This window comes from Dama dama, chromosome 16, assembly GCF_033118175.1.
Source record: "Dama dama isolate Ldn47 chromosome 16, ASM3311817v1, whole genome shotgun sequence".
Lineage (NCBI taxonomy): Eukaryota > Metazoa > Chordata > Mammalia > Artiodactyla > Cervidae > Dama > Dama dama.
The window spans coordinates 36,140,492-36,161,971 of NC_083696.1; the positions used below are offsets into that span (position 1 = coordinate 36,140,492).

The 21,480-nt window shown below is 39.7% G+C and overlaps 1 protein-coding gene and 1 pseudogene across 1 annotated transcript in view; both read left to right on the forward strand.

The window, feature by feature from the left end:
• Positions 1-19,906, forward strand: part of SMU1 (SMU1 DNA replication regulator and spliceosomal factor) — a 30,333-nt gene extending 10,427 nt beyond the window's left edge. Inside the window, exons 5-12 of the mRNA XM_061163828.1 lie at positions 6,889-7,017; positions 8,483-8,602; positions 9,854-9,970; positions 10,592-10,719; positions 11,534-11,660; positions 13,667-13,834; positions 18,003-18,155; positions 19,396-19,906. Of these exons, the coding sequence (XP_061019811.1) occupies positions 6,889-7,017; positions 8,483-8,602; positions 9,854-9,970; positions 10,592-10,719; positions 11,534-11,660; positions 13,667-13,834; positions 18,003-18,155; positions 19,396-19,494 (1,041 nt within the window). The 3' untranslated portion in view covers positions 19,495-19,906. The remainder of the gene's footprint in view (positions 1-6,888; positions 7,018-8,482; positions 8,603-9,853; positions 9,971-10,591; positions 10,720-11,533; positions 11,661-13,666; positions 13,835-18,002; positions 18,156-19,395) is intronic.
• On the forward strand, positions 508-6,882 carry LOC133071271 (small ribosomal subunit protein eS24-like; annotated as a pseudogene).
• Positions 19,907-21,480: the final 1,574 nt, after the last annotated feature.

Sequence of the window (21,480 nt, forward strand, 5' to 3'; positions counted from 1 at the left end):
GTCGTGAAGATCTTTTTTGTATAGTTCTTCTGTGTATTCTTACCACCTCTTCTTAATATCTTCTGCTTGTTAGGTGCATACCATTTCTGTCCTTAATTGTGCCCATCTTTGCATGAAGTGTTCCCTTGGTATCTCTAATTTTCTTGAAGAGATCTCTAGTCTTTCTCATTCTTTTGTTTTCCTCTATTTCTTTGCATTGATCGCTGAGGAAGGCTTTCTTATCTCTCCTTGCTATTCTTTGGAACTCTGCATTCAAATGGGTATATCTTTCCTTTTCTCCTTTGCCTTTTGTTTCTCTTCTTTTCACAGCTATTTGTAAGGCCTCCTCAAACCACCATTTTGCCTTTTTGCATTTCTTTTTCTTGGGGATGGTCTTGATCCCTGCCTCCTGTATAATGTCACAAACCTCTGTCCATAGTTGTTCAGGCACTCTGTCTATCAGATCTAATCCCTTGAATCTGCTTGTCACTTCCACTGTATGATCGTAAGGTATTTGATTTAGGTCATACCTGAATGGTCTGGTGGTTTTCCTTATTTTCTTCAATTTAAGTCTGAATTTGGCAATAAGGAATGAGCCACAGTCAGCTCCCAGTCTTGTTTTTGCTGACTGTATAGAGCTTCTCTTATCTTTGGCTGCAAAGAATATAATCAATCTGATTTCGGTACCGACCATCTGGTGATGTCCACGTTTAGAGTCTTCTCTTGTGTTGTTGGAAGAGGGTGTTTGCTATGACCAGTATGTTCTCTTGGCAAAACTCTATTAGCCTTTGCCCTGCTTCATTCTGTACTCCAAGGCCAAATTTGCCTGTTACTCCAGGTATTTCTTAACTTCCTACTTTTGCATTCCAGTCCCCTATAATGAAAAGGACATCTTTTTTGGGTGTTAGTTTTACAAGGTCTTAATAGGTCTTCATAGAACCATTCAACTTCAGCTTCTTCAGCATTACTGGTTGGAGCATAGACTTGAATTACTGTGATACTGAATGGTTTGCCTTGGAAACAAACTGAGATCATCTGTCGTTTTTAAGATTGCATCCAAGTACTGCATTTCGGACTCTCCTGTTGACTGTGATGGCTGCTCCGTTTCTTCTAAGGGATTCCTGCCCACAGTAGTAGATATAAAAGTCATCTGAGCTGTTTTCCTCCCTGGCTGCTTGAAGATCAGCCGCCATCATGAACGACACAGTAACTATCCAGACTAGGAAGTTTATGACCAACTGACTGCTTCAGCGGAAACGAATGGTCATTGATGTTCTTCACCCTGGAAGAGGCAACAGTACCTAAAAGAGAAATTCGGGAAAAACTGGCCAAAATGTATAAGACCACACCAGATGTCATCTTTGTATTTGGATTCAGAACCCATTTTGGTGGTGGCAAGACAACTGGCTTTGGCATGATTTACGATTCCTTGGATTATACAGAGAAGAATGAGCCCAAACATAGGCTTGCAAGGCGTGGCCTCTATGAGAAGAAAAAGACCTTAAGAAAACAGCAAAAGGAACGCAAGAACAGAATGAAGAAAGTCAGGGGGACTGCAAAGGCCAGTGTTGGTGCTGGCAAAAAGTGAGCTGAAGGTTGGACAACAGAAGGAGTAAAGATTCTGCAGTGACTGTATCTGTGGTGATTGTGCAGATTTTTCATGAAAGAGAGAATAAACTAAGACCTTTTACATGTCAAAAAAAAAAAAAGTCATCTGAATTAAATTCACCCATTCCAGTCCATTTTAGTTTGCTGATTCCTAAAATGTTGACATTCACTCTTTCCTTCTCCTGTTTGACCACTTCCAATTTGCCTTGATTCATGAACCTAGCATTCCAGGTTCCTATGCAGTATTGCTCTTTACAGCATTGAACTTTACTTCCATTATCAGTCCCATCCACAACTTGGTGTTGTTTTTGCTTTAGTTCCGTCTCTTCATTCTTTCTGGAGTTATTTCTCTACTGATCTCCAGTAGCATATTGGGCACCTACCGACCTGGGGAGTTCATCTGTCCTATCTTTTTGCCTTTTCATACTGTTCATGGGGTTCTCAAGGCAAGAATACTGAAGTGGTTTGCCATTTCCTTTTCAGTTCTTATCAGAACTCTCCACCATACCCATCCATCTTGGGTGGCCCTACATGGCATGGCTCCTGGTTTCATTGAGTTAGATAAACCTGTGGTCCATGTGATCAGATTGGTTAGTTTTCTGTGATTGTGGTTTTCAGTCTGTCTGCCTTCTGATGGAGAAGGATAAGAGGCTAATGGAAGCTTCCTGGTGGGAGAGACTGACTGAGGGGGAAACTGGGTCTTGTTCTGATGGGTGGGGCCATGCTCAGTAAATCTTTAATCCAATTTTCTGTTGATGGGTGGGGATGTGTTAAGAAGGCCAGGAACAGAGCCTTAGGGTGATATTTTAAAGAAAGTTATCACTGGTGGGAATGGCATAATTTGATCTGGTGCCCCATACTCTTCCACCATTAATAGGGCTTCCCTTGTGGCTCAGACGGTAAAGCAATGCAGGAGACCCGGGTTCGATCCCTGTGTTGGGAAGATCCCCTGGAGAAGGAAATGGCAGCCCACTCCAACATTCTTGCCTGGAAAATCCCATGGACCGCGGAGCCTGGTAGGCTACTGTCCACGGGGTCACAAACAGTCGAACATACCATTAATATAATAGGCTAAATTTCATGCCTAGCTTCCAAACTGGGTATGGAGCAAGGGCCTGCTCAGCTTTTTGTTGAGAAATCATGCATAAACTAAAGAAGGGGGTGGGGATGGGATAATGGGTAAGGTAGTTGGTTCAGTATTCAGTCAGTCTCTAGTTCTTACACATAGAAATCGAGTCCCTACAATAGGGAAACTGGGAGGAGAGTGCCAGTTACTTTGTTCCTGAATTGTTTTTGTTGTTGCTGGTGTGTTAAAGCATAGTTGATTTACATTGATGTGTTATTTTCAGGTTATGGCAAAGTGATGCTGTTTTCTTTTTCTCTCCTTCTCTCCTGCCCTCCCTGTTTCCCCCTCTCTCTCATTCTGTCTCTATGTATTTATATATATGTGTATATACATATATATAACTGAATATATATAATTTTTAGATTTTTTTTCTATTATAGGTCATTATAAGATGAAGATATTAAATACAGTTCTCTGTGCTATACGATGGGTCTCTATTCAAGTTTTTAAACTATTTTCCTCCCTATTATGTCCCTACTTTCTTTGAGTTCCTTTTTTTCTACCTGTTTGTTTTGGTGCCAGTGTTTTAAAAAAAAGCTTCCCTCAGATTTAAGAGTAAAGTACTGAAAAGCTGAAAATTGTGTGGGGAGGGATGGAAGGTGGAGTTTGAGAATTGATAAGATTAATTGAGTGAAGGTCCTCATGTGTCTGTAGATATATTGTCTTGGACTGATCAGCTTTTCCAAAGAGTAGTCTTCTAGTTTCCTCCCTGGGGGTGGAGGTTAGAGAAATCTCCCTGTTCAGCATACAAGTTTGCACTTAATCCCCCTGTTTTCATGAAGCTTCTTACTTACACTCTGCCCCTCAGCTCCGCCTTTTTCCATAACCTGGGATCTCAGCTTTTCCAGAAAATTGACCATGCAGCTTCTCTTGAGGCTTGGACAAGGCAGTCACCTGATGCATAGAGTTGAGATAGGTCCTGGATGCTAATTGCTCTTCATTCAGATTTTATCATTGCCATATGCCCTGCCTTGTCCTTGAGGGGATGTGTGGCTCCTTCAATTCCTAAGCTTTTTTGGAATTTGCAGGGTAGTTTGGCTTACTGCTTATGGCTTCTTCATCCCCATCTTGTGTAATTAGGTTTCATTTTTATCTGTTCTTGGTTTACAAGCTGGTCCATTCTCTTTGCAGCTTCTTAAATTTAACGTTTTTCTTCTGCTGTTACTTTTTTCATTCTCTCTGCCTTTTGGGGTTATGTACCTTTTTTATTCCTTTATTATTGTCACTTCAGTGGGGTTCCTAGAAAGAGTGGAAATAAACTCATGTTGTCCTCCACATATAATGGTTAGATTTGAGGAGTGAGTGAGGCTTTCATTCTGGGTTGCCCTTTTAGGATTCTGGCTTCACTGACTTGGTGGAGAATATAAAAAGAAGGGCAAGTTTGTTAGGATGAAGCAGACCATCAGTTTGGGATGTACTAATTTTGAAGTTCCTATGAGACATACAGGTGGAGATGTCCAGTGTATGTACTGGGATTTGTGGCTCTGAACTTCAACTTTGAGGTTTTGGCTATGGCTATAGATTTGGAAATTGCAGTAGTAATTGAAGCCATATATGAAAATATGACTACCTAGGAAAAGCAGGTAGACTAAGAAAAATAAAAATTTGAGAAGAAAGCCATAGGGAACACTTAAAGTCCATACGATGAACAGAGAAGGGAACAATCAGAAAGATGAAAAGGGAAACCAAGAAGAATAGTATTAGAAAAAGCAATAGGAGTTTCAAGCAGATGAGTGGTTATTGTAGTTGAGAGCAGCCAAGATCATGGAGAAGATTAGGGTCACAAAGGAGTCTGGTTTTGGTCATAGGGATATCTGAGATGCGCTTCCAGTGGAAAGATGGGGACAGAAGCTATGTTATAGCAAATTAACTGAGGTGTGAAGACAGCACGTATAGGTGACTTACGAAGCTTGGTAGTTAAAAGAAGGAGATGAAGGTGATGTAGAAGGGAGAGGGCCATAGTAGCTGAAGAGCAGAGGGCAAGAGAGGGGTTTTTGTTTTTTCCTTTAAAAGATGGGAGTGCTTTGAAACTGCAAGGTAAAGAGTGCAGAGAGTACCCATTGATTGGAGATAAGTCCTCTGGTCATTACAGTAAAATATGAAAAATAAGCAAAATATGGATTTTGAAAAGAAAATAGAACAGTATTTAGAAACAATATAGTGATCATAGAATTAATTTGAAAATTTAGTAAATTTGTGAGATATAAAACATACAGAAGTTGATTGCATTTCTGTGTATCAGCACTAGCCAGTTCAAATATTCAATGAGAACAGAGTTCTTGTTTATACAATATTACAATATAAAAATTCTAGCCCTAACTTTTGTGAGAAAAAAATGATTTTCATTTTTTAAAAAGGCAGAATCCTTTCAAAGCTTCCAGGAGAAATAAATTTGAGAAGATGATAAAACATTGATTTTCCTGGATAAGACTTGACACTTGATACCAGTTCACAATGGGTTTAGAACTGTATCACAAAAGAATTCTAGTATTCATCTGGAAATATAAACTTAGAGAAGTATATTCATGAAGAAATTTTGGGAAGAAGAATGTTGAACATATTAGCCCTAGAAATAGTGAAGCATTTAACAGAGGTTCGTAGTTCAGATCATTTTGGTAGTCAGCATCCAGTGCAACAGCAGTGCAAGAAATTGACCCTATTATTTATCAGAATTCAATAGATGGTAATGAGACTGTCACAGAGCCTACGGACAGGAAGAATTACTTAGCGTATGGTGTTGGGGAACCTACTTTAGAATAGGGGAGAAATGTCAGATAAGAGTCTTCCCTCATGTTTTATAATCATAATTTCAGATATATATTTTAAGAATATAGATCAACTTAGGTAGTAATATATCAGACTTCCTATCACAGGACTTCCTGTGATTTAGGAAGTAGACACCAAGGTTAAGGTCAACAAATTTCATTACTTGAGAGTTTAACTTAGATGAAACCTTTAAATCTATAATAAATAAATAGGTAGATTGGGGGAAAAAATTCTTTTTGGGAAACATGAACAGATACAATATCTTGATCACATTACAAAGCTTACACATTGATAAGAAAAATGTGAGCCAACTGTAGATAAGTGAACAAAGAACATGCGTAAACAGTTAACAGAAGATGTATATGTCGTTAACAAACATGTATTAATAGAAGAGGTCAGACTAATCAGAGAATTTACTAAAGTAGGGCATAGTTTTCCACTCATTAGAGTTTTTAAATGACATCCAAAATTATTGAGTTTTGTTGATATAACAAAGGGAAAAGAGAATAAACACTGATCATGTCCCTGTGTAATGTAACATATATTGTTTCATCCCTTCATCAACTCTAGAAATTAGGCTTTTCTCTGGACTTTTGGTTGGCAAATTAGGGATTCAGAATACCTCAGTTGACAAACTAGGGCCGTCTGTCTCCAACGTCCATGGTTTTTCCATTCCCTATAATGCAGTTGTGATTGCTATTGTAGTTGTGTCTTTTTGGGAAAACATTTTGGTAGTGTGTCTAAAGAGCCTTAGCTGTTTGTGTTCTTTTTTCAATTCAGTAATTTCTGTTCTAGGAATCTAATTCTGGGGGAGAATATCCTGATAATAGAAAAAGCCTTATATCCAAGGCTATTCACTGCAGCATTATTTAGATGAATGCAAAAATTAGAAGCAATATAAATGTCCATTAATATATTAAATAAGCTATGAAATACCCACTAGTAGAGAATATAATGTTAGAATAGAAAATGTTGGTTATGTCATAGCATGATATAATGATAGGTGAAAACAGGCTATAAAATTTTACATAAGGTGTAATTATAGCTATATAAATTAAACATGTTGGGGGAAAATACTAAAAGGTAACATATGAAATGCTAATTGTAGCTGTGTTTGGATGTTGGGAACTATGGGAAATTTTTGTTTTTCAAATTTTATTTATAATAGGAGTCACACCTATTAAGAAAATGGCTGTAGAAACTTGGACCCATTAGCTCTGAGAATCCCCTCCCACCTTGAGATCAACCTCTGATCCTAGAACACACAGAATAGCCCAGGCTGTGTTGTGTTTGGATGGCCAGAGATGGTGGGTCTGGATGACTCACACTTCTGTGAACCCCACCCTTTCAGGCTTTGAGCAATCAGGACTAGGTTTTAAAAGCACCCAAGTGGATTTCTCTTCTCATAGGCATTGAAGTGGCAGCAGCACCAAGGATTGCTTCCTCCTGGCATGACCATAGATCTGTTCAGAGGCAAAGCAGCTGTCAAAGATGTCGAAGAAGAAAAGTTTCCTACACAGCTGAGCAGGCATATTAAGGTAGGAGCCCAGTTGGTAATCACTTGTTGGGGACTCAGTGAATGCTTGCTCAGCCTGGCCCTGTGCCAGTAGCTTGGATTGGGGAGTAGAAGTCATTCTTCAGCTCTGACGACATTCATGGTTGCTGCTGGTGACCACTGAGGTCCCTTGTGGCCTGGCAGTGGCACACCTCAGCTGCATCACCAAGTGGACATTCATTGGACATTGACCCATCATCCGCCCTTGGACTTTCTCCCAGGAATCCTGCATTTGGAAAAATGCTTTAGCTCTTAGGTTAAACCTGGGACTAAGAACCATGAACTCTCTTATGTAATTTTCCTGTTCAACATTTGTGTTTTTGCCTGCTATATGTTTGGCAAAGGACTAGGCATGGACTGGAAAGTGGGCTTCAGTGGTGTTTGATGAAAATAATTTTATCATCTTAATGGCTGGTTCTTGGTGTTTTTTGGCCTTTTTTTTTCTTTCTGAGACTTTTCTAGTAAAAAGCATAATGAAGTAATTGTTGCAGTTCCGAGAATTTTAACTGTATTTGCTGCTTCACCATCTCCTTTTTATTCCAATTTCTTTTTGGATTTGTGCTCTGATTGAGTTTATAGATATAAATATTTCATAACATCTTTGGCTTAATATTTTGAATTTATCTTTTCTGGATTATATGTTCTGACTTGCATGTAAAGATATTTTTGAGCAGCACTTTTATTTACCTTGGCAAAAGCCTTGCGACAAATAGAAATCTATTAAATTATGCTGCTGGACTAAGATTTTCTATTTTAAACACTTCCTTTTGGGGCATTTAAAATGAGACTCATAATAGAGCTTTTCTCTGTTCTCATCTGTCTAATGTACTGTAGTTTCCATCTGTTAATGGAAACATCAGTGCTGATAAATGCTCCGGATACATTTCCCAAGCATTTCTGTCGGCTCTAATTAGTTCTCTTTGAGTTAGTCAGTCACACATTATCACTTGTTCAGATTAAGGTCATGAGAAGAAACAGTGATAAAAATTTTGTTTAAAAAACAATGTAGGAAAACAGCCATTTATTTTGAAAAAGTGAATTTTTTCCCCCAGATTACAAAAAAATAGGAACATATGCCATATTAAGTTAGTGTGAAAATCATGTTAACAGTGGCTGATTCTGGTAAAAACTTACTGTTTGAGTTAACAGGATTATTTGTTCTAAGTCCTTTGCTAAAATAGTTTTTTTTTTTTGTTTTTCTTTGATTTTTTTTTAAATGACGTTGGTATTTCCAAATTAGTTTCAATGGTGAACCTCAATGTTAAACTGGTTGGAGAGAATATATCAAGCATTTCTTTGTGTCTGAGTACAGAAACACCCTTCCAAACTCCATAATATAGGCTGGCTATGACTCTGTGCTAGGGCCGAGCTCTCAAAAGATTAATATGGAAATTGTTTTAAGGCCAGTAGATAAAAATGCATCTGTTTCATTGTTTCATTTGAAACAGTTTGGTCAGAAATCACATGTGGAGTGTGCTCGATTTTCTCCAGATGGTCAATATCTGGTTACTGGGTCTGTTGATGGATTCATTGAAGTATGGAACTTTACAACTGGAAAAATCAGAAAGGTAAAGTATTTTAAATGTATTAATTTTTCTAGTAGGAGAATTATCTGTTATTAAGTTATCTGTTATAGTTGCAATTTAAATTTACTTTTTGAATGGGTAAGGTGTACATCTGATAAAACATTTTATAAAACAGAACAGTTATTCACTAAAGGCTCTTGTTCCCCACTTTTGTCCCTCAGCCAGTCAGTTCCCTTCTTTGGTGCACCCAGAGTTACCAGTTTCTTATGTAATCTTTATGGAATATTCTATGTGTATATGTAAGCAGTTGCTTATTGTTTATAGTCTAACCTTTTAGTAGTACTAACTGCATTTCTGTCATCATGAATGAAGTGGAATATCTTTATATGTGAAAAGCCACCAGTATTTCCTAGTCTGTGAAGTCTGTTCATATCCTTTGCCCATTTCTCTTTTGGACTCCTTCTTACTGATTTGTAGGAGGTCTTTATAGTTTGAGGAAATCAACCTTGGGAATATGCATTGCAAATATTTTTCAGCTTTGACTTTTGTCTTTTGACTTAATGTATGCTTTTGCTTTGTACAGGTAATAGTTTTTTGTATCATCATATTTTATCCATCTTTTCTCCCGTGGTTTATTCTAATACTTCTATGTTTCTTTTTGTGTTTAATTTTTCACCCATCTGGCATTTGATTAGGGTGATAAAATTGGCATAGATCCAGCTTAATTTTCCCAAATAGCTACTTAGTGACTAACCACTGATTTAAAATGTAATCTTATGATAGAGTACTAAATTCCACTCCATGTGTAGTGGATTTATGAGTGGTTTTCACTTTCTACATTGTATATTTCTTTACAGTTTGCCTTTTTTTCTTATTTCATTATAAACAGTAATGGATGATAAAAGAAAAATAACAAATACAATAATCAATACATGATTTTAGGGAAGGTAGCTGACTATGGAAAAACGTTTCTCATGTCACACCGTTAAATAAATTCAGATTTATTAAAGATGTACAATATGAAACTGTAGGGAAATTTTGCTGAGAAAGGATTACTAAGCAAAAGATGTAGGCTGTTATGTTTGTATTTTTTATAATATTTATTTGAATTGTGTAAAAAAGGTACTCCCAGTGTTATCAGTTGTTCATCAGGATAACGTTCATGACACTACTATTTGCTTTGGAGATTTAATCAGCACAATCTACTATCCTGCTTCCAGTAAGTTTGCAGAGACCTGGGGTAACGGGTGTTTTTGTGTTATTTTGATAATTGCTTATCATTGTTTCCTTTAGGATCTTAAGTACCAGGCACAGGATAACTTTATGATGATGGATGATGCTGTTCTCTGTATGTGCTTCAGCAGAGATACAGAAATGTTAGCAACTGGTGCCCAAGATGGAAAAATCAAGGTATGAATTAGAGACATGAAGTCTTACATGTAGACATTTTGAGAATTCTGTGAAGAGCTAGTCCCTACATAGGGTTTTTTAACTACTCTTTATTGAGCATCAACTTTATGCCAGTCATTTTAGTTTTTCTTATTTAATCCTTATAATAACTCTGCTTAGGGAGGTCCAATAATTTAAAGCCACACAGTTGGTGATAGATTTGGGACTTCAGATCTGCTCGTGCCCTTTCTGCTGTGCCACCATAGCTTACCTTATATGGTGTGTGTTGCTTTGGGGTGGTGGTCTGCAAATGCTTAGCAGTTGATCAGCTATGGCTTGTATTTAATTGCTGGTCAAATACCTTGGGCTAGATAAAATACAGAAATGGTCTCTGCTAAGTGAAATTAGAGTCTAAATTTTTGTTTTAATAATTTAAAAGGAAAGAGGTTTAAGTTTCATAGGATTCAAGTTGTCATTGTACTTTGAGAACCAGACATATCATATTCAGCTATTGGCATGCATTTTTAATGCTGTTTTTAGTACCTTAGTGAGCCCTGTATTTTGCCTGGCTCTGCAGAGTAGGAGGGGGACATGGGACACTGTATTTACAAGTTTTTACTATTCTTTTTTTAAAAAATAAAGGTATGGAAGATTCAGAGTGGGCAGTGTTTAAGGAGATTTGAAAGGGCACACAGCAAAGGTGTCACCTGTCTAAGCTTCTCTAAGGATAGCAGTCAGATCCTTAGTGCCTCTTTTGACCAGACAATTAGGTAAGTAAAAATTTCCAAACTGCCCTCACTTTTGTTTGATATGATGAAACTTCAGAGAGAGGTACTAGTTTGTGATTTCTGTGTTTTCACTAGGATTCCTTTATATGGACAGTGAGGGAATAAATGAGTAATAAATAAATATGGGACCTTATTTCCCCAAAGTACATCTGACACAGTGCTATTGTGTTATCCACTTGGGTCTTTACCCAGAAGAGAGATCAGAAGGGGATTAGCAGCACTTCATGGGCTTCCCTGGTGGCTCAGAGGTTAAAGCGTCTGCCTGCAATGTGGCAATGTGGGAAACCTGGGTTCAATCCCTGGGTCGGGAAGATCCCCTGGAGAAGGAAATAGCAACCCACTCCAGTATTCTTGCCTGGAGAATCCCATGGACGGAGGAGCCTGGTGGGCTCCTACAGTCCACAGGGTCGCAGAGAGTCGGATACGACTGAGCGACTTCACTTTCACTTTCATGTTTCTCAAAGTGTGGTCTGTGGACCCACCTGTATCAGAGTCACCTTAGAGAGCATGTGACAAATACAGATTCTTAGGACCCAGCCGAGACCTAGAAGTCTGTCGCTGAACAGAAGCTTGTGGTATCAGTGGCATATTTTCTTCAAGCCTCTCTGCAAAGCTTTTGGTTTTGTTTGATTGTTACATATAATGAAAATACTACTGCATACATAATTGCATAGTCCCTGTTCTTAATATTTTAACATAAGCTTCTGTAATTCATCTAAAATGCTTGCAACACTTGGTTCCAACCACAGTGTACAGGATATTAATTGATCTTTTCATTTGCTTTTATTTGTGATAGAATTCATGGTTTAAAATCTGGAAAAACCCTGAAGGAATTCCGTGGCCACTCCTCCTTTGTCAATGAAGCGACCTTCACACAGGACGGACATTATATTATCAGTGCATCCTCTGATGGCACTGTAAAGGTTAAGTATTTGCTACTAATGTATTTTGGGTTGTCTGTTCCATTTTTTCTATTTTGCCCTTTGAGGAGTTTTCAGTGGTGATGATGGTGATAATCATGGTGGCTAAAGTAAACTCTGGGAGTTGGTGATAGACAGGGAGGCCTGGCGTGCTGCGATTCATGGGGTCGCAGAGTTGGACACGACTGAGCGACTGAACTGAAACCTCTTTACTCTGTATTTTAGCCATAATTGAGATCTGTGACAATAATCATAATCTGTGGGTAATTCCTGTTGGCCTAGGACCTCAAATCTCAAACCTACAGGCTATATGATATGTAGGAAAAGGTGTAGAGTTCTAATTAAGTTAACTTCTGTTTACAGTGGTTACATTTGACTTTGCCACAAAGTCAAATGGTCTACCTGCAACAGGCAAATTCATGAAGGGCTCAGTAGCAGAATAAATAGGTCTTTTTTATTGTACAGCTTCACCCCACACCCAGCCCCCCACATTAGGACCTTTCTGATAGCATTAATGAGGAACAAGATGGGTGTAGAGTAGAACTAAGTCCTCTTAGTTACTTGCTACCTTCAGCTCTCAGCTGAAAGTAATAGATCTTCAGTGCCTTAAGAGATTTAGTTATTTCAAGAGAGGGCCTCATTTCCTAGAAAAGATGGGCAGTCCAAATTGAAAATTGCTAGAGATCTTTGAGACACTCCATTTACATTGTACATCTGCTTTTAAATTGCCTTTTGTAAATGAATGTTCTCTGGCAGAAGACCTAAACATCCTAACACAGATCCCTAACAGTCAGACCCCTTTCTGTGATGGCTTGGGAACTGAACCAGAAGTCTGAAGGTAGGAGATGTACCCTTCCTTAGGATGGAACGGGGTTTAGTCATGGGGTTTGCCCTCTCTGCTGTGAATATGGTCCTTACAGCCTAAAGGAATGCCACTGGGAGGTAGCTTGTACAGGTCTCGTTGTTTTGTAGTCTTTTTCTTTAGTTTTTTGCAATAGGTGGGGTAAAATATCTGACTGACTTTTTGGACAGAAAACTCTAGAAGTCCCTTGATCACTGAAATGTTCGTTCTCTCCTAGGCCACTGGGCTTTAGAGACGCGATTGGGGGAGATGATACAGTATTTATTAAGGAAATTTGAGACTACTAGTGAGGCAACTATTTCCTCCTTTCTCTAGGTGTTTATTCAACATCCATTTTGTGCTAGGCTCCATTGAAGGCACGGAAGAAACACAGCGTAGTCATGCCTTTGAGGTTTTTACATCATCACTGCTCACGATGTGCGTGGTGTCCAGACACAGGCTACAGTTGATTCATCCCTTCTCTAAGCATGTCTCAGAGTTCAGTAACTACGATGTCTGATTTATCTGCGTCAGTTCATAATAGTGCAGAAGGACAAGGTGAAAAGCACTAGGGTGGAGAACTATTAGAAAAGCACTAGGGTGGAGAACTATTAGAAGAGGTTTCGACTGGGAGAGGGCATCCAAGTGGCCAAGAGTAGCCTCCGCCTCACGGGTTCTTGCTTGTGGCTGTTGACATTGTGACTTCTGTGGAGTGGTTCTCAGTACAAACTGAATCATTTGTGGAGCTTTAAAAAAATACACAAAGCTACATACATCCCACACTAGACCCACCAAATTTGAATCTCAGCATCCTGAGTATATAAATTTAAAAAACCTCTGGGACCGGGTAGCTTTCTGGTTGTTTATGACAGTAGCAGTGTTGACACATAGGGAACTTGTTAGCCAAGAGAAATTTTGTAGGAAAAGAGCATAAATTTTTTTAAAAGAGTTTTATCATTTAGCTTTCTGATTTTTTTTTTTTTTATCAGTTAATCAGCAAATAGGGGTGTTCTTTTGTATATGGCAATGCTAGGTATTTGGACTGTAAGCAGTTCTTTTAATCCTTTTTTTTTTTTCTTTTAAAGTAACTTAATTCTCAACCCCCAGACTTTAGAAATTGCTGCATCTCCACCCCTAAGTGTTTATGCCTTATATTTTGGTGTTGTAGATCTGGAACATGAAGACCACAGAATGTTCAAACACCTTTAAATCCTTGGGCAGCACTGCTGGGACAGACATCACTGTCAACAGTGTGATCCTGCTTCCTAAGAACCCAGAGCACTTTGTGGTTTGCAACAGATCCAACACAGTGGTCATCATGAACATGCAGGGACAGGTGAGTGCTCAGAATGTTCCTTTCCTCGGGGCCTGTGGGCAGGTCCCTAGTCAGAGAGACTTGGTCCTACACGTTCAGTTTAGCATCAGGTATCAGTTTACGATTCAGAAAACCAGATACACTGTTTTTTAGACACTTATTTAAATTTTAAATTCTACTGTCTACAAAGCATCTTTCTGGCATCTCAAAAGTTAGCTCCTTTTCCTGGGATGTTTGTATACTATGGTCTTTCTTTTGCATCCTTTGGATAAATTAAATTCTTTTTTTTTTTTTGGTTTGTTTTTTTGGCTGCTGTGGGTCTTCATTGCTGCATATGGGCTTTTTCTAGTTGTGGCAAGCAGGGGCTAGTCTCCAGTTGAAGTGCATAGGATTCTCACTGTGGTGGCTTCTTGTTGTGGAGCGCAGGCTCGAGCAGCTGAGCTTTAGTTGTTGCCGCTCACAGGCTATGGAGCAAGGTTACAGTAGTTGTAGCACACAGGCTTAGTTGCCCTTCGGCATGTGGGATCTTTCCAGACCAGGGTTTGAACCCGTGTCCCCTGCAGGTGGCAGGGGATTCTTAACCACTGGATCACCAGGGAAGTCCCCTGGTCTGTCTTTAAATCTTCTTCAGAACCTCACTGAAGATTTTAAGGTATAACACTTCCTCTGTGAGGGAAGGAGACACAGTGTGTGGGTTAAGAGTTTGGGATATCTGTTAGCTACCACATGATCTAAGGTGGAATTCCAGTAGAAGAGCAACAGTGTCTTCATGATGTGTGTTTGTAATCAGCACACCTGCTGGTTCCCAAAGAACCACACTTCGTAGCACCAGGGACATGAGGAGTATCAAAGTTGAGGTCTCAAGCCCTTGGATGTGTTGTGATGCTACTGAAATGTTGACCTGGGTACTTGGGGATCTTGCTGAGCATGGAGAAGACCCAGGGGCTGGTGTATGGAACTGTCTTTCCATTGCTTGAGTCCCTATAAAAGATAAATTGGTGGTGACGAACCCATGGTTGAGATGGCTGGTCCTCAGTACTGCTGGGACACTGCATAATAGCCACAGCTGCCCACTTCCTAGTTTTCAGCTTGACTTTTTTTTTTTCGTGTAACAGAGTTTTATTAAAGTATAAAAAGGACAGAGAAAGCTTCTGACACAGACATCAGAAGGGGGATGGCGAGTGTAGTCTTATCAAGACCTTATATACTTTTACCAGACCCACTCGCACATCATAAATCTTAAATTAACAAGAATAGAACTAACAATAGAGAGGTCTTACCGGACCCACTCCCCACAACATACATCTTAACATTACAAGATTAGTCATCAGGTTCTTGTTAAGGAGGAGATACATTATAATTATTAGTATAGAGCTTAAGGAAAAACATAACCCTTGAGCCATTAGCTCTGGGTTTAAAGAAAAAACGTTTTATGTGACTAAAATGAAGGAATGTGGGGGGGGAAAAAAAGTTTGTCCTTTTCTCCTCCTTGAGAGCCCTGGACCCCTTCCCTCCTTGAGGACCCTGGATTCCTTATCAATCTACCTAAGAATTAGTTTTGTCATTCACCCCTTTTTCTTTTAGGAGAATTATGTTGCCAAGGGAAAAAGGGGGCATTTTCATTCCATAACTACTTCCTGTTGGGATGGGGGCATTGTCCCTAAATTGTTGAGGCAACATATTCTCCTAATCCGCATATTGAGGGTTTCTAATCCAGGGACCCCAAGTTGAAGGAGGTTGTAGAAGTTGTATCGGCATGAACAACCATTTGTTACCTAAAAGCTTTTAGACGGCTAGAAACAAATCCCATTATACAGTCACAGATGTAAGGCAAAATAGTCATTAAACCAAGTTAAAACGTAATCAGAATTAAAAGTCACATTATGTCCATAGTTAAGGTACAATGAGTTATACCAGTCCATTTTAGGATTGTTAGACGTTTTCAGATTAAGAAGCGTCACATATGATTTTTGTTGGTTAATAGCTGAAGAAAGTCCTTTCCTTGAATGAGAGAAACCCACCACATGAAGCCTTCCAGTGATGATGAAGGGAGCATTTTGCAGACCTAGCAATTAGACCAATTTTGGAGACTAGATCAGGGGTCACCTGCCAGAGTTCTCGTAATGTCTGTTGAAAGATTGAAAGCTGAGTCACATAGTAAATTCTAAGGCTTCAGGATCTATGACAATATTGGTGCACAAAAATGGTCTGCCATAGAGACAGTCACTTCCTAGGGGCATTTCGAGCCCTCATTAAAGCTATGGGTAAAATTTTAAACCAATTATCTTGTGTTTCCTGAGTTAGCTTATGCAGATGCCTCTTAATAATCATTAGCCTTTTCTTCCTTTACAAAGGAAGTAGCCCACTGAACTTTCAATCTGGGATTCCTGACTTAGGTTCTAGGTTCTTAGAAACCTCATGCTCGCCAGCAGCACTTCCATCCATATAGCATTTGGAGGCACAGCTATGACAGGGACTCGCTTTTAGGACTCTGGCCCCATATGGAAGCAGCCGAGAGAGATGCTGCTGAAGCTAGAGTTCCACCTCATTCCCGAATGTGCTCCTAGCAAGTCTGGGTTCTCATGACTATTCCAAGCTTGGGGTCTAAGTAAAAGTACACAGTAACAACATGGATCACAAGTCCCTTGAAAGTCTATGATCCAGCTGATTAGGTTAGTGATTCTAATTCCCCAGGCAGTTATGGAATGGTCAAAGAGACCAGGAAAAGGGGACTGAAAAGGGGGAGTTTCGTCCACATGCTTCGCTCATTTCTGGCCGCTCCTCTTGCAGGGACACAGGGTGCCTTTTGGCATTGGCAAGTCGGTATAAACCCCTGACAAAGCTCCCCATTTTGGAGCAGCCTTCAGTCATTACGAGGCATCCTGAAACCTCAGAGCAGGGCTCTGCTTAGTATGCTTGCTTCGTACTTCTTTCTGAACGTCTCAGGCTCTCAGTCAGTCACACACACAGGCACGCCGTAGTTAATAAAGGAAAAGGACACTAAAAGAACAGGCAGGCTAGAGCTCTAAGTTCCTTAGCTTGTTTTGAAGATCCCAGATGAGCCCCCAAGATGATAGCTTACGGTGAATGATTCGAATTCATGCTGTCCAAAGAAGACTTAGCTTCGGGACCAGCAACCAGGCTTGATCACTCAAGAGCTTTTGTGTAGCAGAGTTTTATTAAAGTATAAAAAGGAGAGAGAAAGCTTCTGACATAGACATCAGAAGAGGGATGAAGGGTGCCCTCTGCTTGACTTTTTAATTAAAAAGTTAAAAAAAAAATTTTTTTTGGATTAATAAAGAAGTTACAAAAACAGGGCAGAGAGTTCCTATACACCCTTCCCCTGCATCCCTCAATGATAACATCTTACATAGCCATTGTAGCATTATCAAAACCAGGAAATTGACATCAAAACCAGGTACAAGACTATTAACTCAAATACGAGCCTTATTTAGATTGTCTTTACATCCATTCATCTTGAGGTGGGACATGAACAGCTCTGTGAAATTTCATCTCGTTTTATGTAACCACCACAGTAAAGGTATAGAACTGTTTCATCACCCTCAAAGAAACTCCCTTGTGCTGTACTTTTATAGTTAAATCCTTCTCACAACCCTAACCCCTGGCAGCCACTGAGCTGTTTGACACTACTCTAATTTTTCATTTTGAGTATAGTAAATAAGAGTCACACAATATGTAACCTTTAAACTTTTTGATATTGGTTTCTCTCCACTTGATTTATGATGATTTAAGTGGTATGTAAAATAGATCAAGCAAGGTCTTCAAGAGATAGAGTTCCATTATGAATGGGGAGGGCATCTCATTCTGTTAGAAAGCAGAAACTAAGGGGCATGGGTCACAGAGCATTGAGAACCAGTAGCATGTGGATTTAGGCAATTGTGTATGGTAAAGAATTTGCTTCAGGATAAAATGGCTCAATAGATTAGAGAGTAGGATTGGTGACCTGGGATATGGAAAGTGTAAATTTCTGTCTGCCACTGACTTAGAATAGCTTATCTTTTGTATATTTCCCAGTCAAGAGGATTTAGCACATGTGAATGGAATTGGTAATGTAATTATAAATGACAGTAAACCAGAGTACAAAATAACATAAAGTTGTCAGTTTCCCCTGCTGCAGCGGAACTACTGCTAATCCAGATGTTTTTACTTGGGGCTGTGTTGTACTTAGATTGTCAGAAGCTTCAGCTCCGGTAAGAGAGAAGGTGGTGACTTTGTGTGCTGTGCCCTCTCCCCCCGTGGCGAATGGATCTACTGTGTAGGGGAGGACTTTGTGCTCTACTGCTTCAGCACCGTCACTGGCAAGCTGGAGAGAACTCTGACAGTAAGTATTACTGACTTAAGGCCATCTACAGAAATCATTAATGCTTGTATCTTTCTGGACTCGGAAGTAAACCTTTTTCAGACTGCTATTCTTGTGAATCTTGATGTAAAAATATGTAAAAGTGTCATTAAGTAAAATAAACGGCCCATAAGTAATTGTATGGAATTACCTCCTGTATCTGGAAAAGTCATCCTTCAATGAGCCCTCAGCTTCTAGTGGGTATGATGAGTGTACATAGAGGAGGAGGAAAAGGAATGTGCCTGTCTAGCCAGCTATAGTTAACCTCAGGGTGGTTGGAGAGTGACAGATATAGCTAGTTCTCTGCGTGTGCTTTCAAAGGCTAGTTACTTGTCAAAATAATTAATGATTTTTTAAGCAGCATTGAGTTAGTAACAAGGAATAATTAACGCAGTTGCTGTAACACTCTACAAATTTCAGTGGCCTAACACAATGAATATTATGTCACAATGTGATATAAATTGCATCATCCTCCTCCATCTTTTAGCTGTGCCATTTGGGAAATGTGGCCTTTAAGTCTTAGGAGAAAAGATAATTGAAGGGGTTATACTGGATGTTTTAAAGACTCACATCTGGAAGTGGTTCATATTATTCTGTCCATCATTCTTTTTTGATTAGAATTAGTGCTGCCAACGCCCAAATGCAAAGGAGGAGTGGACAGGGAAAATGCAGTCGACTACAGTTGGGAAGAAGAAATGGTCTGGTGAATGTATAAAAAAAATCGTGAACATTAAGAACGTAAACATTAAGAGAAGTCATCTCATCTCAAACTGTTGTTGAGCGAACTTTTGGTACACCAGCCTTGTGAAGCCTCCTCCAGTAGAGAGCAAAGATGTGAACAAAACAGAATGAGGTGGCCAGTGTCCTCTAGCTGAGGAAAAGTGAATTCACTCAGTTGAAGGAATTGTTCAGTCTCAGCCACTGTCTTGGCCTAATATTTGCAAAATGGATGATGACTGGGACCAGCTGTAGTACCGAAAGTGGTTTGGCATAAAGTGTGATACACACATTATGAAGAACAGTACAGAAAATGTCATCAGCCGTCTGATAGCCTCCTTTTGAGTTTTTGGTTTGTGTGTTTAACCCTCTCTGAGGCTCCCTTAGGTTTGATTCCTTTGGTGAGAAGTAGAAGCTTCACTCTTACCCACCGTTCAGCTCTGGAAGCTTCTTCAGTGCTTTGTTAGCGACCTCTGTACCCTGATTCTGTGCTTCCCTCTTCCAGGTTCACGAGAAGGATGTGATTGGTATTGCACATCACCCTCATCAGAACCTGATTGCTACTTACAGTGAAGATGGACTGCTAAAGCTTTGGAAACCCTAATTCAGCTTCTCTTTTTAAACTAGTTTGAGAGCATGTACTTAAAATGAAGACATACTCATGTGTTGCTTTTTTTTTTTTAAGGCCAGCTTTCCTAAGCAAATCTTCTGAATTAGGCACAAGAATAATTTTGTGAAAATTCATGTTTAAGTAGCAGTTACCTTTTTTTATGTATTTTCAAGGTATTCACTCTAACTGGGGCAGTCACTTAATGCTGTCAATCTTTTATGCAGAGAGTGAAATACCAGTATTCTTAGGGGAAAACTGTACTCCTTTGATTATTTGAAATGCTTTGATTGAAATGGGCTTCTGGAAGTAAAACTTGTAAATAAGGAACTATCCCAAATTCACTAGCTGTTTACTGTCCCACCTTCTTTTTTTTTTAAGATGTTAATAAACTTTACACCTTTCTGGAGGCTTTGTTTTTAAATGTAAATAAATGCCCATCTAGTTAACATGTTTACGTAGATGAAGAGGGTAGGACACTACACTATTATCCCTGAAATCAGTTTCCCATAGGATCTCATTTCACTGCCCTCCTCAGGGCATTCATTTTTTCTTAATTGCAGGATCCACTATGAGAATTCAGTAGTCATATCGCCTTTGTATGCAGATGAGGGTTTTTGCATTGAAAATGTGCTGCTGTTAATGAAAAAAAAATTTTAGAAAAGAGATTTACAAAACAAAAACTCAGCAATATTTTGCATGTGGGTCTTTTCTGTTTCAGCTGATGTATGTGGAATGCCTATGTTGATGTGTGAAGATACTGTGCTGGGTACCATTTTCAAGAAAGTGAGCTTATTTATGGAGGCCTTTTATGCTCCTTAATTTCCCCAATTAGTAGGTACAGGTGAGTGAGGAGAATTTTGCAGTCTTAAAAAAACCTTTGTCACCCATCTTTCCCAGTTACACTCCCCAAATTTGGTCTTTTTACCACAAAACCTGAACTTTTCCCCAGAATGTCATTTGGTGTCATTTTGCAAGTTGAACCATAGCCATGAGTCTACATGACTGTAGCCTGCCATTCCTCTCAGTGAAGAGCAGCTTTCACTTAAGTAAAAGAATTTTAAGGTGGAGAGAAAAGAGCTCATGCAACCATTCCTTACAAAAACCAAGAAACCAGTTCGATTTAGCCCACAACCTCATGAACTGGCAGTTGAGAGGCATTCTTTGTGCCAGGGCTCATGGAGAGCAAGAATCTAGTCAGCACCGGTACACTTACTTTTTCTAGGAATTTTTAGCAAACATCTCTTCTGCTCTTGCATCTAATGCTCAGAATGGTTAAAGAGACCAATTTCTGTGACAGGATAGGGGGAAAGAAGCAAGTTAACAGGATTAGTGGTTGATAAAGGGGAAAGCCGGAGTTGTTTTGATGATTGGGGAAGCATTATCCAAATCTAATGGCTTAGGAAAAGTTTTCTGGAGTTGACTGTGCAAAGGACCATCAAGAGCTCAAGGTGAAGGGCTTTGGTGATCTCAGGGGGAGCCTTTCCAGGCCCTGCAGTGTGCCACAGGTGCAAGGCACGTGCTGCACAGATGGTAAGGTCCAGGGAGGCCAGGCAGAGGACAGGACTAGACAACAGGCCACTAAGTATATTTTCTTAAGGAAGTTAATGCACAAAACTGTGGAGGAAAAATCTACCTTTCCCAAGTCTTTTTTCTTCCAGTCCCTTCTTCCTGGTCATCTCCTCCAGTAGAGAAGGCACGGGGAGCCCTGGGGAGAGGCAGAGGTGGAGGAGGACTTGGGTTGGGCATCGCTGAGCAGTGTGGGAACAAGCGCTCCTGGGCCCTTGCTTGCACCCCACAACCCAGCACCCCCAACCTGGGTTCCTAGAGAGCTACTACAGCCCATGTATTTGACACTCCTCTCTAGCACTGGGAACTCAAAATGCACATATGCTTGCTCAGTTGTGCCCAACTCTTAGGGACCCCATGAACTGGGTCCCTCAAGGTTCCTCTGTCATGGGATTTTCCAGTCAAGAATACTGG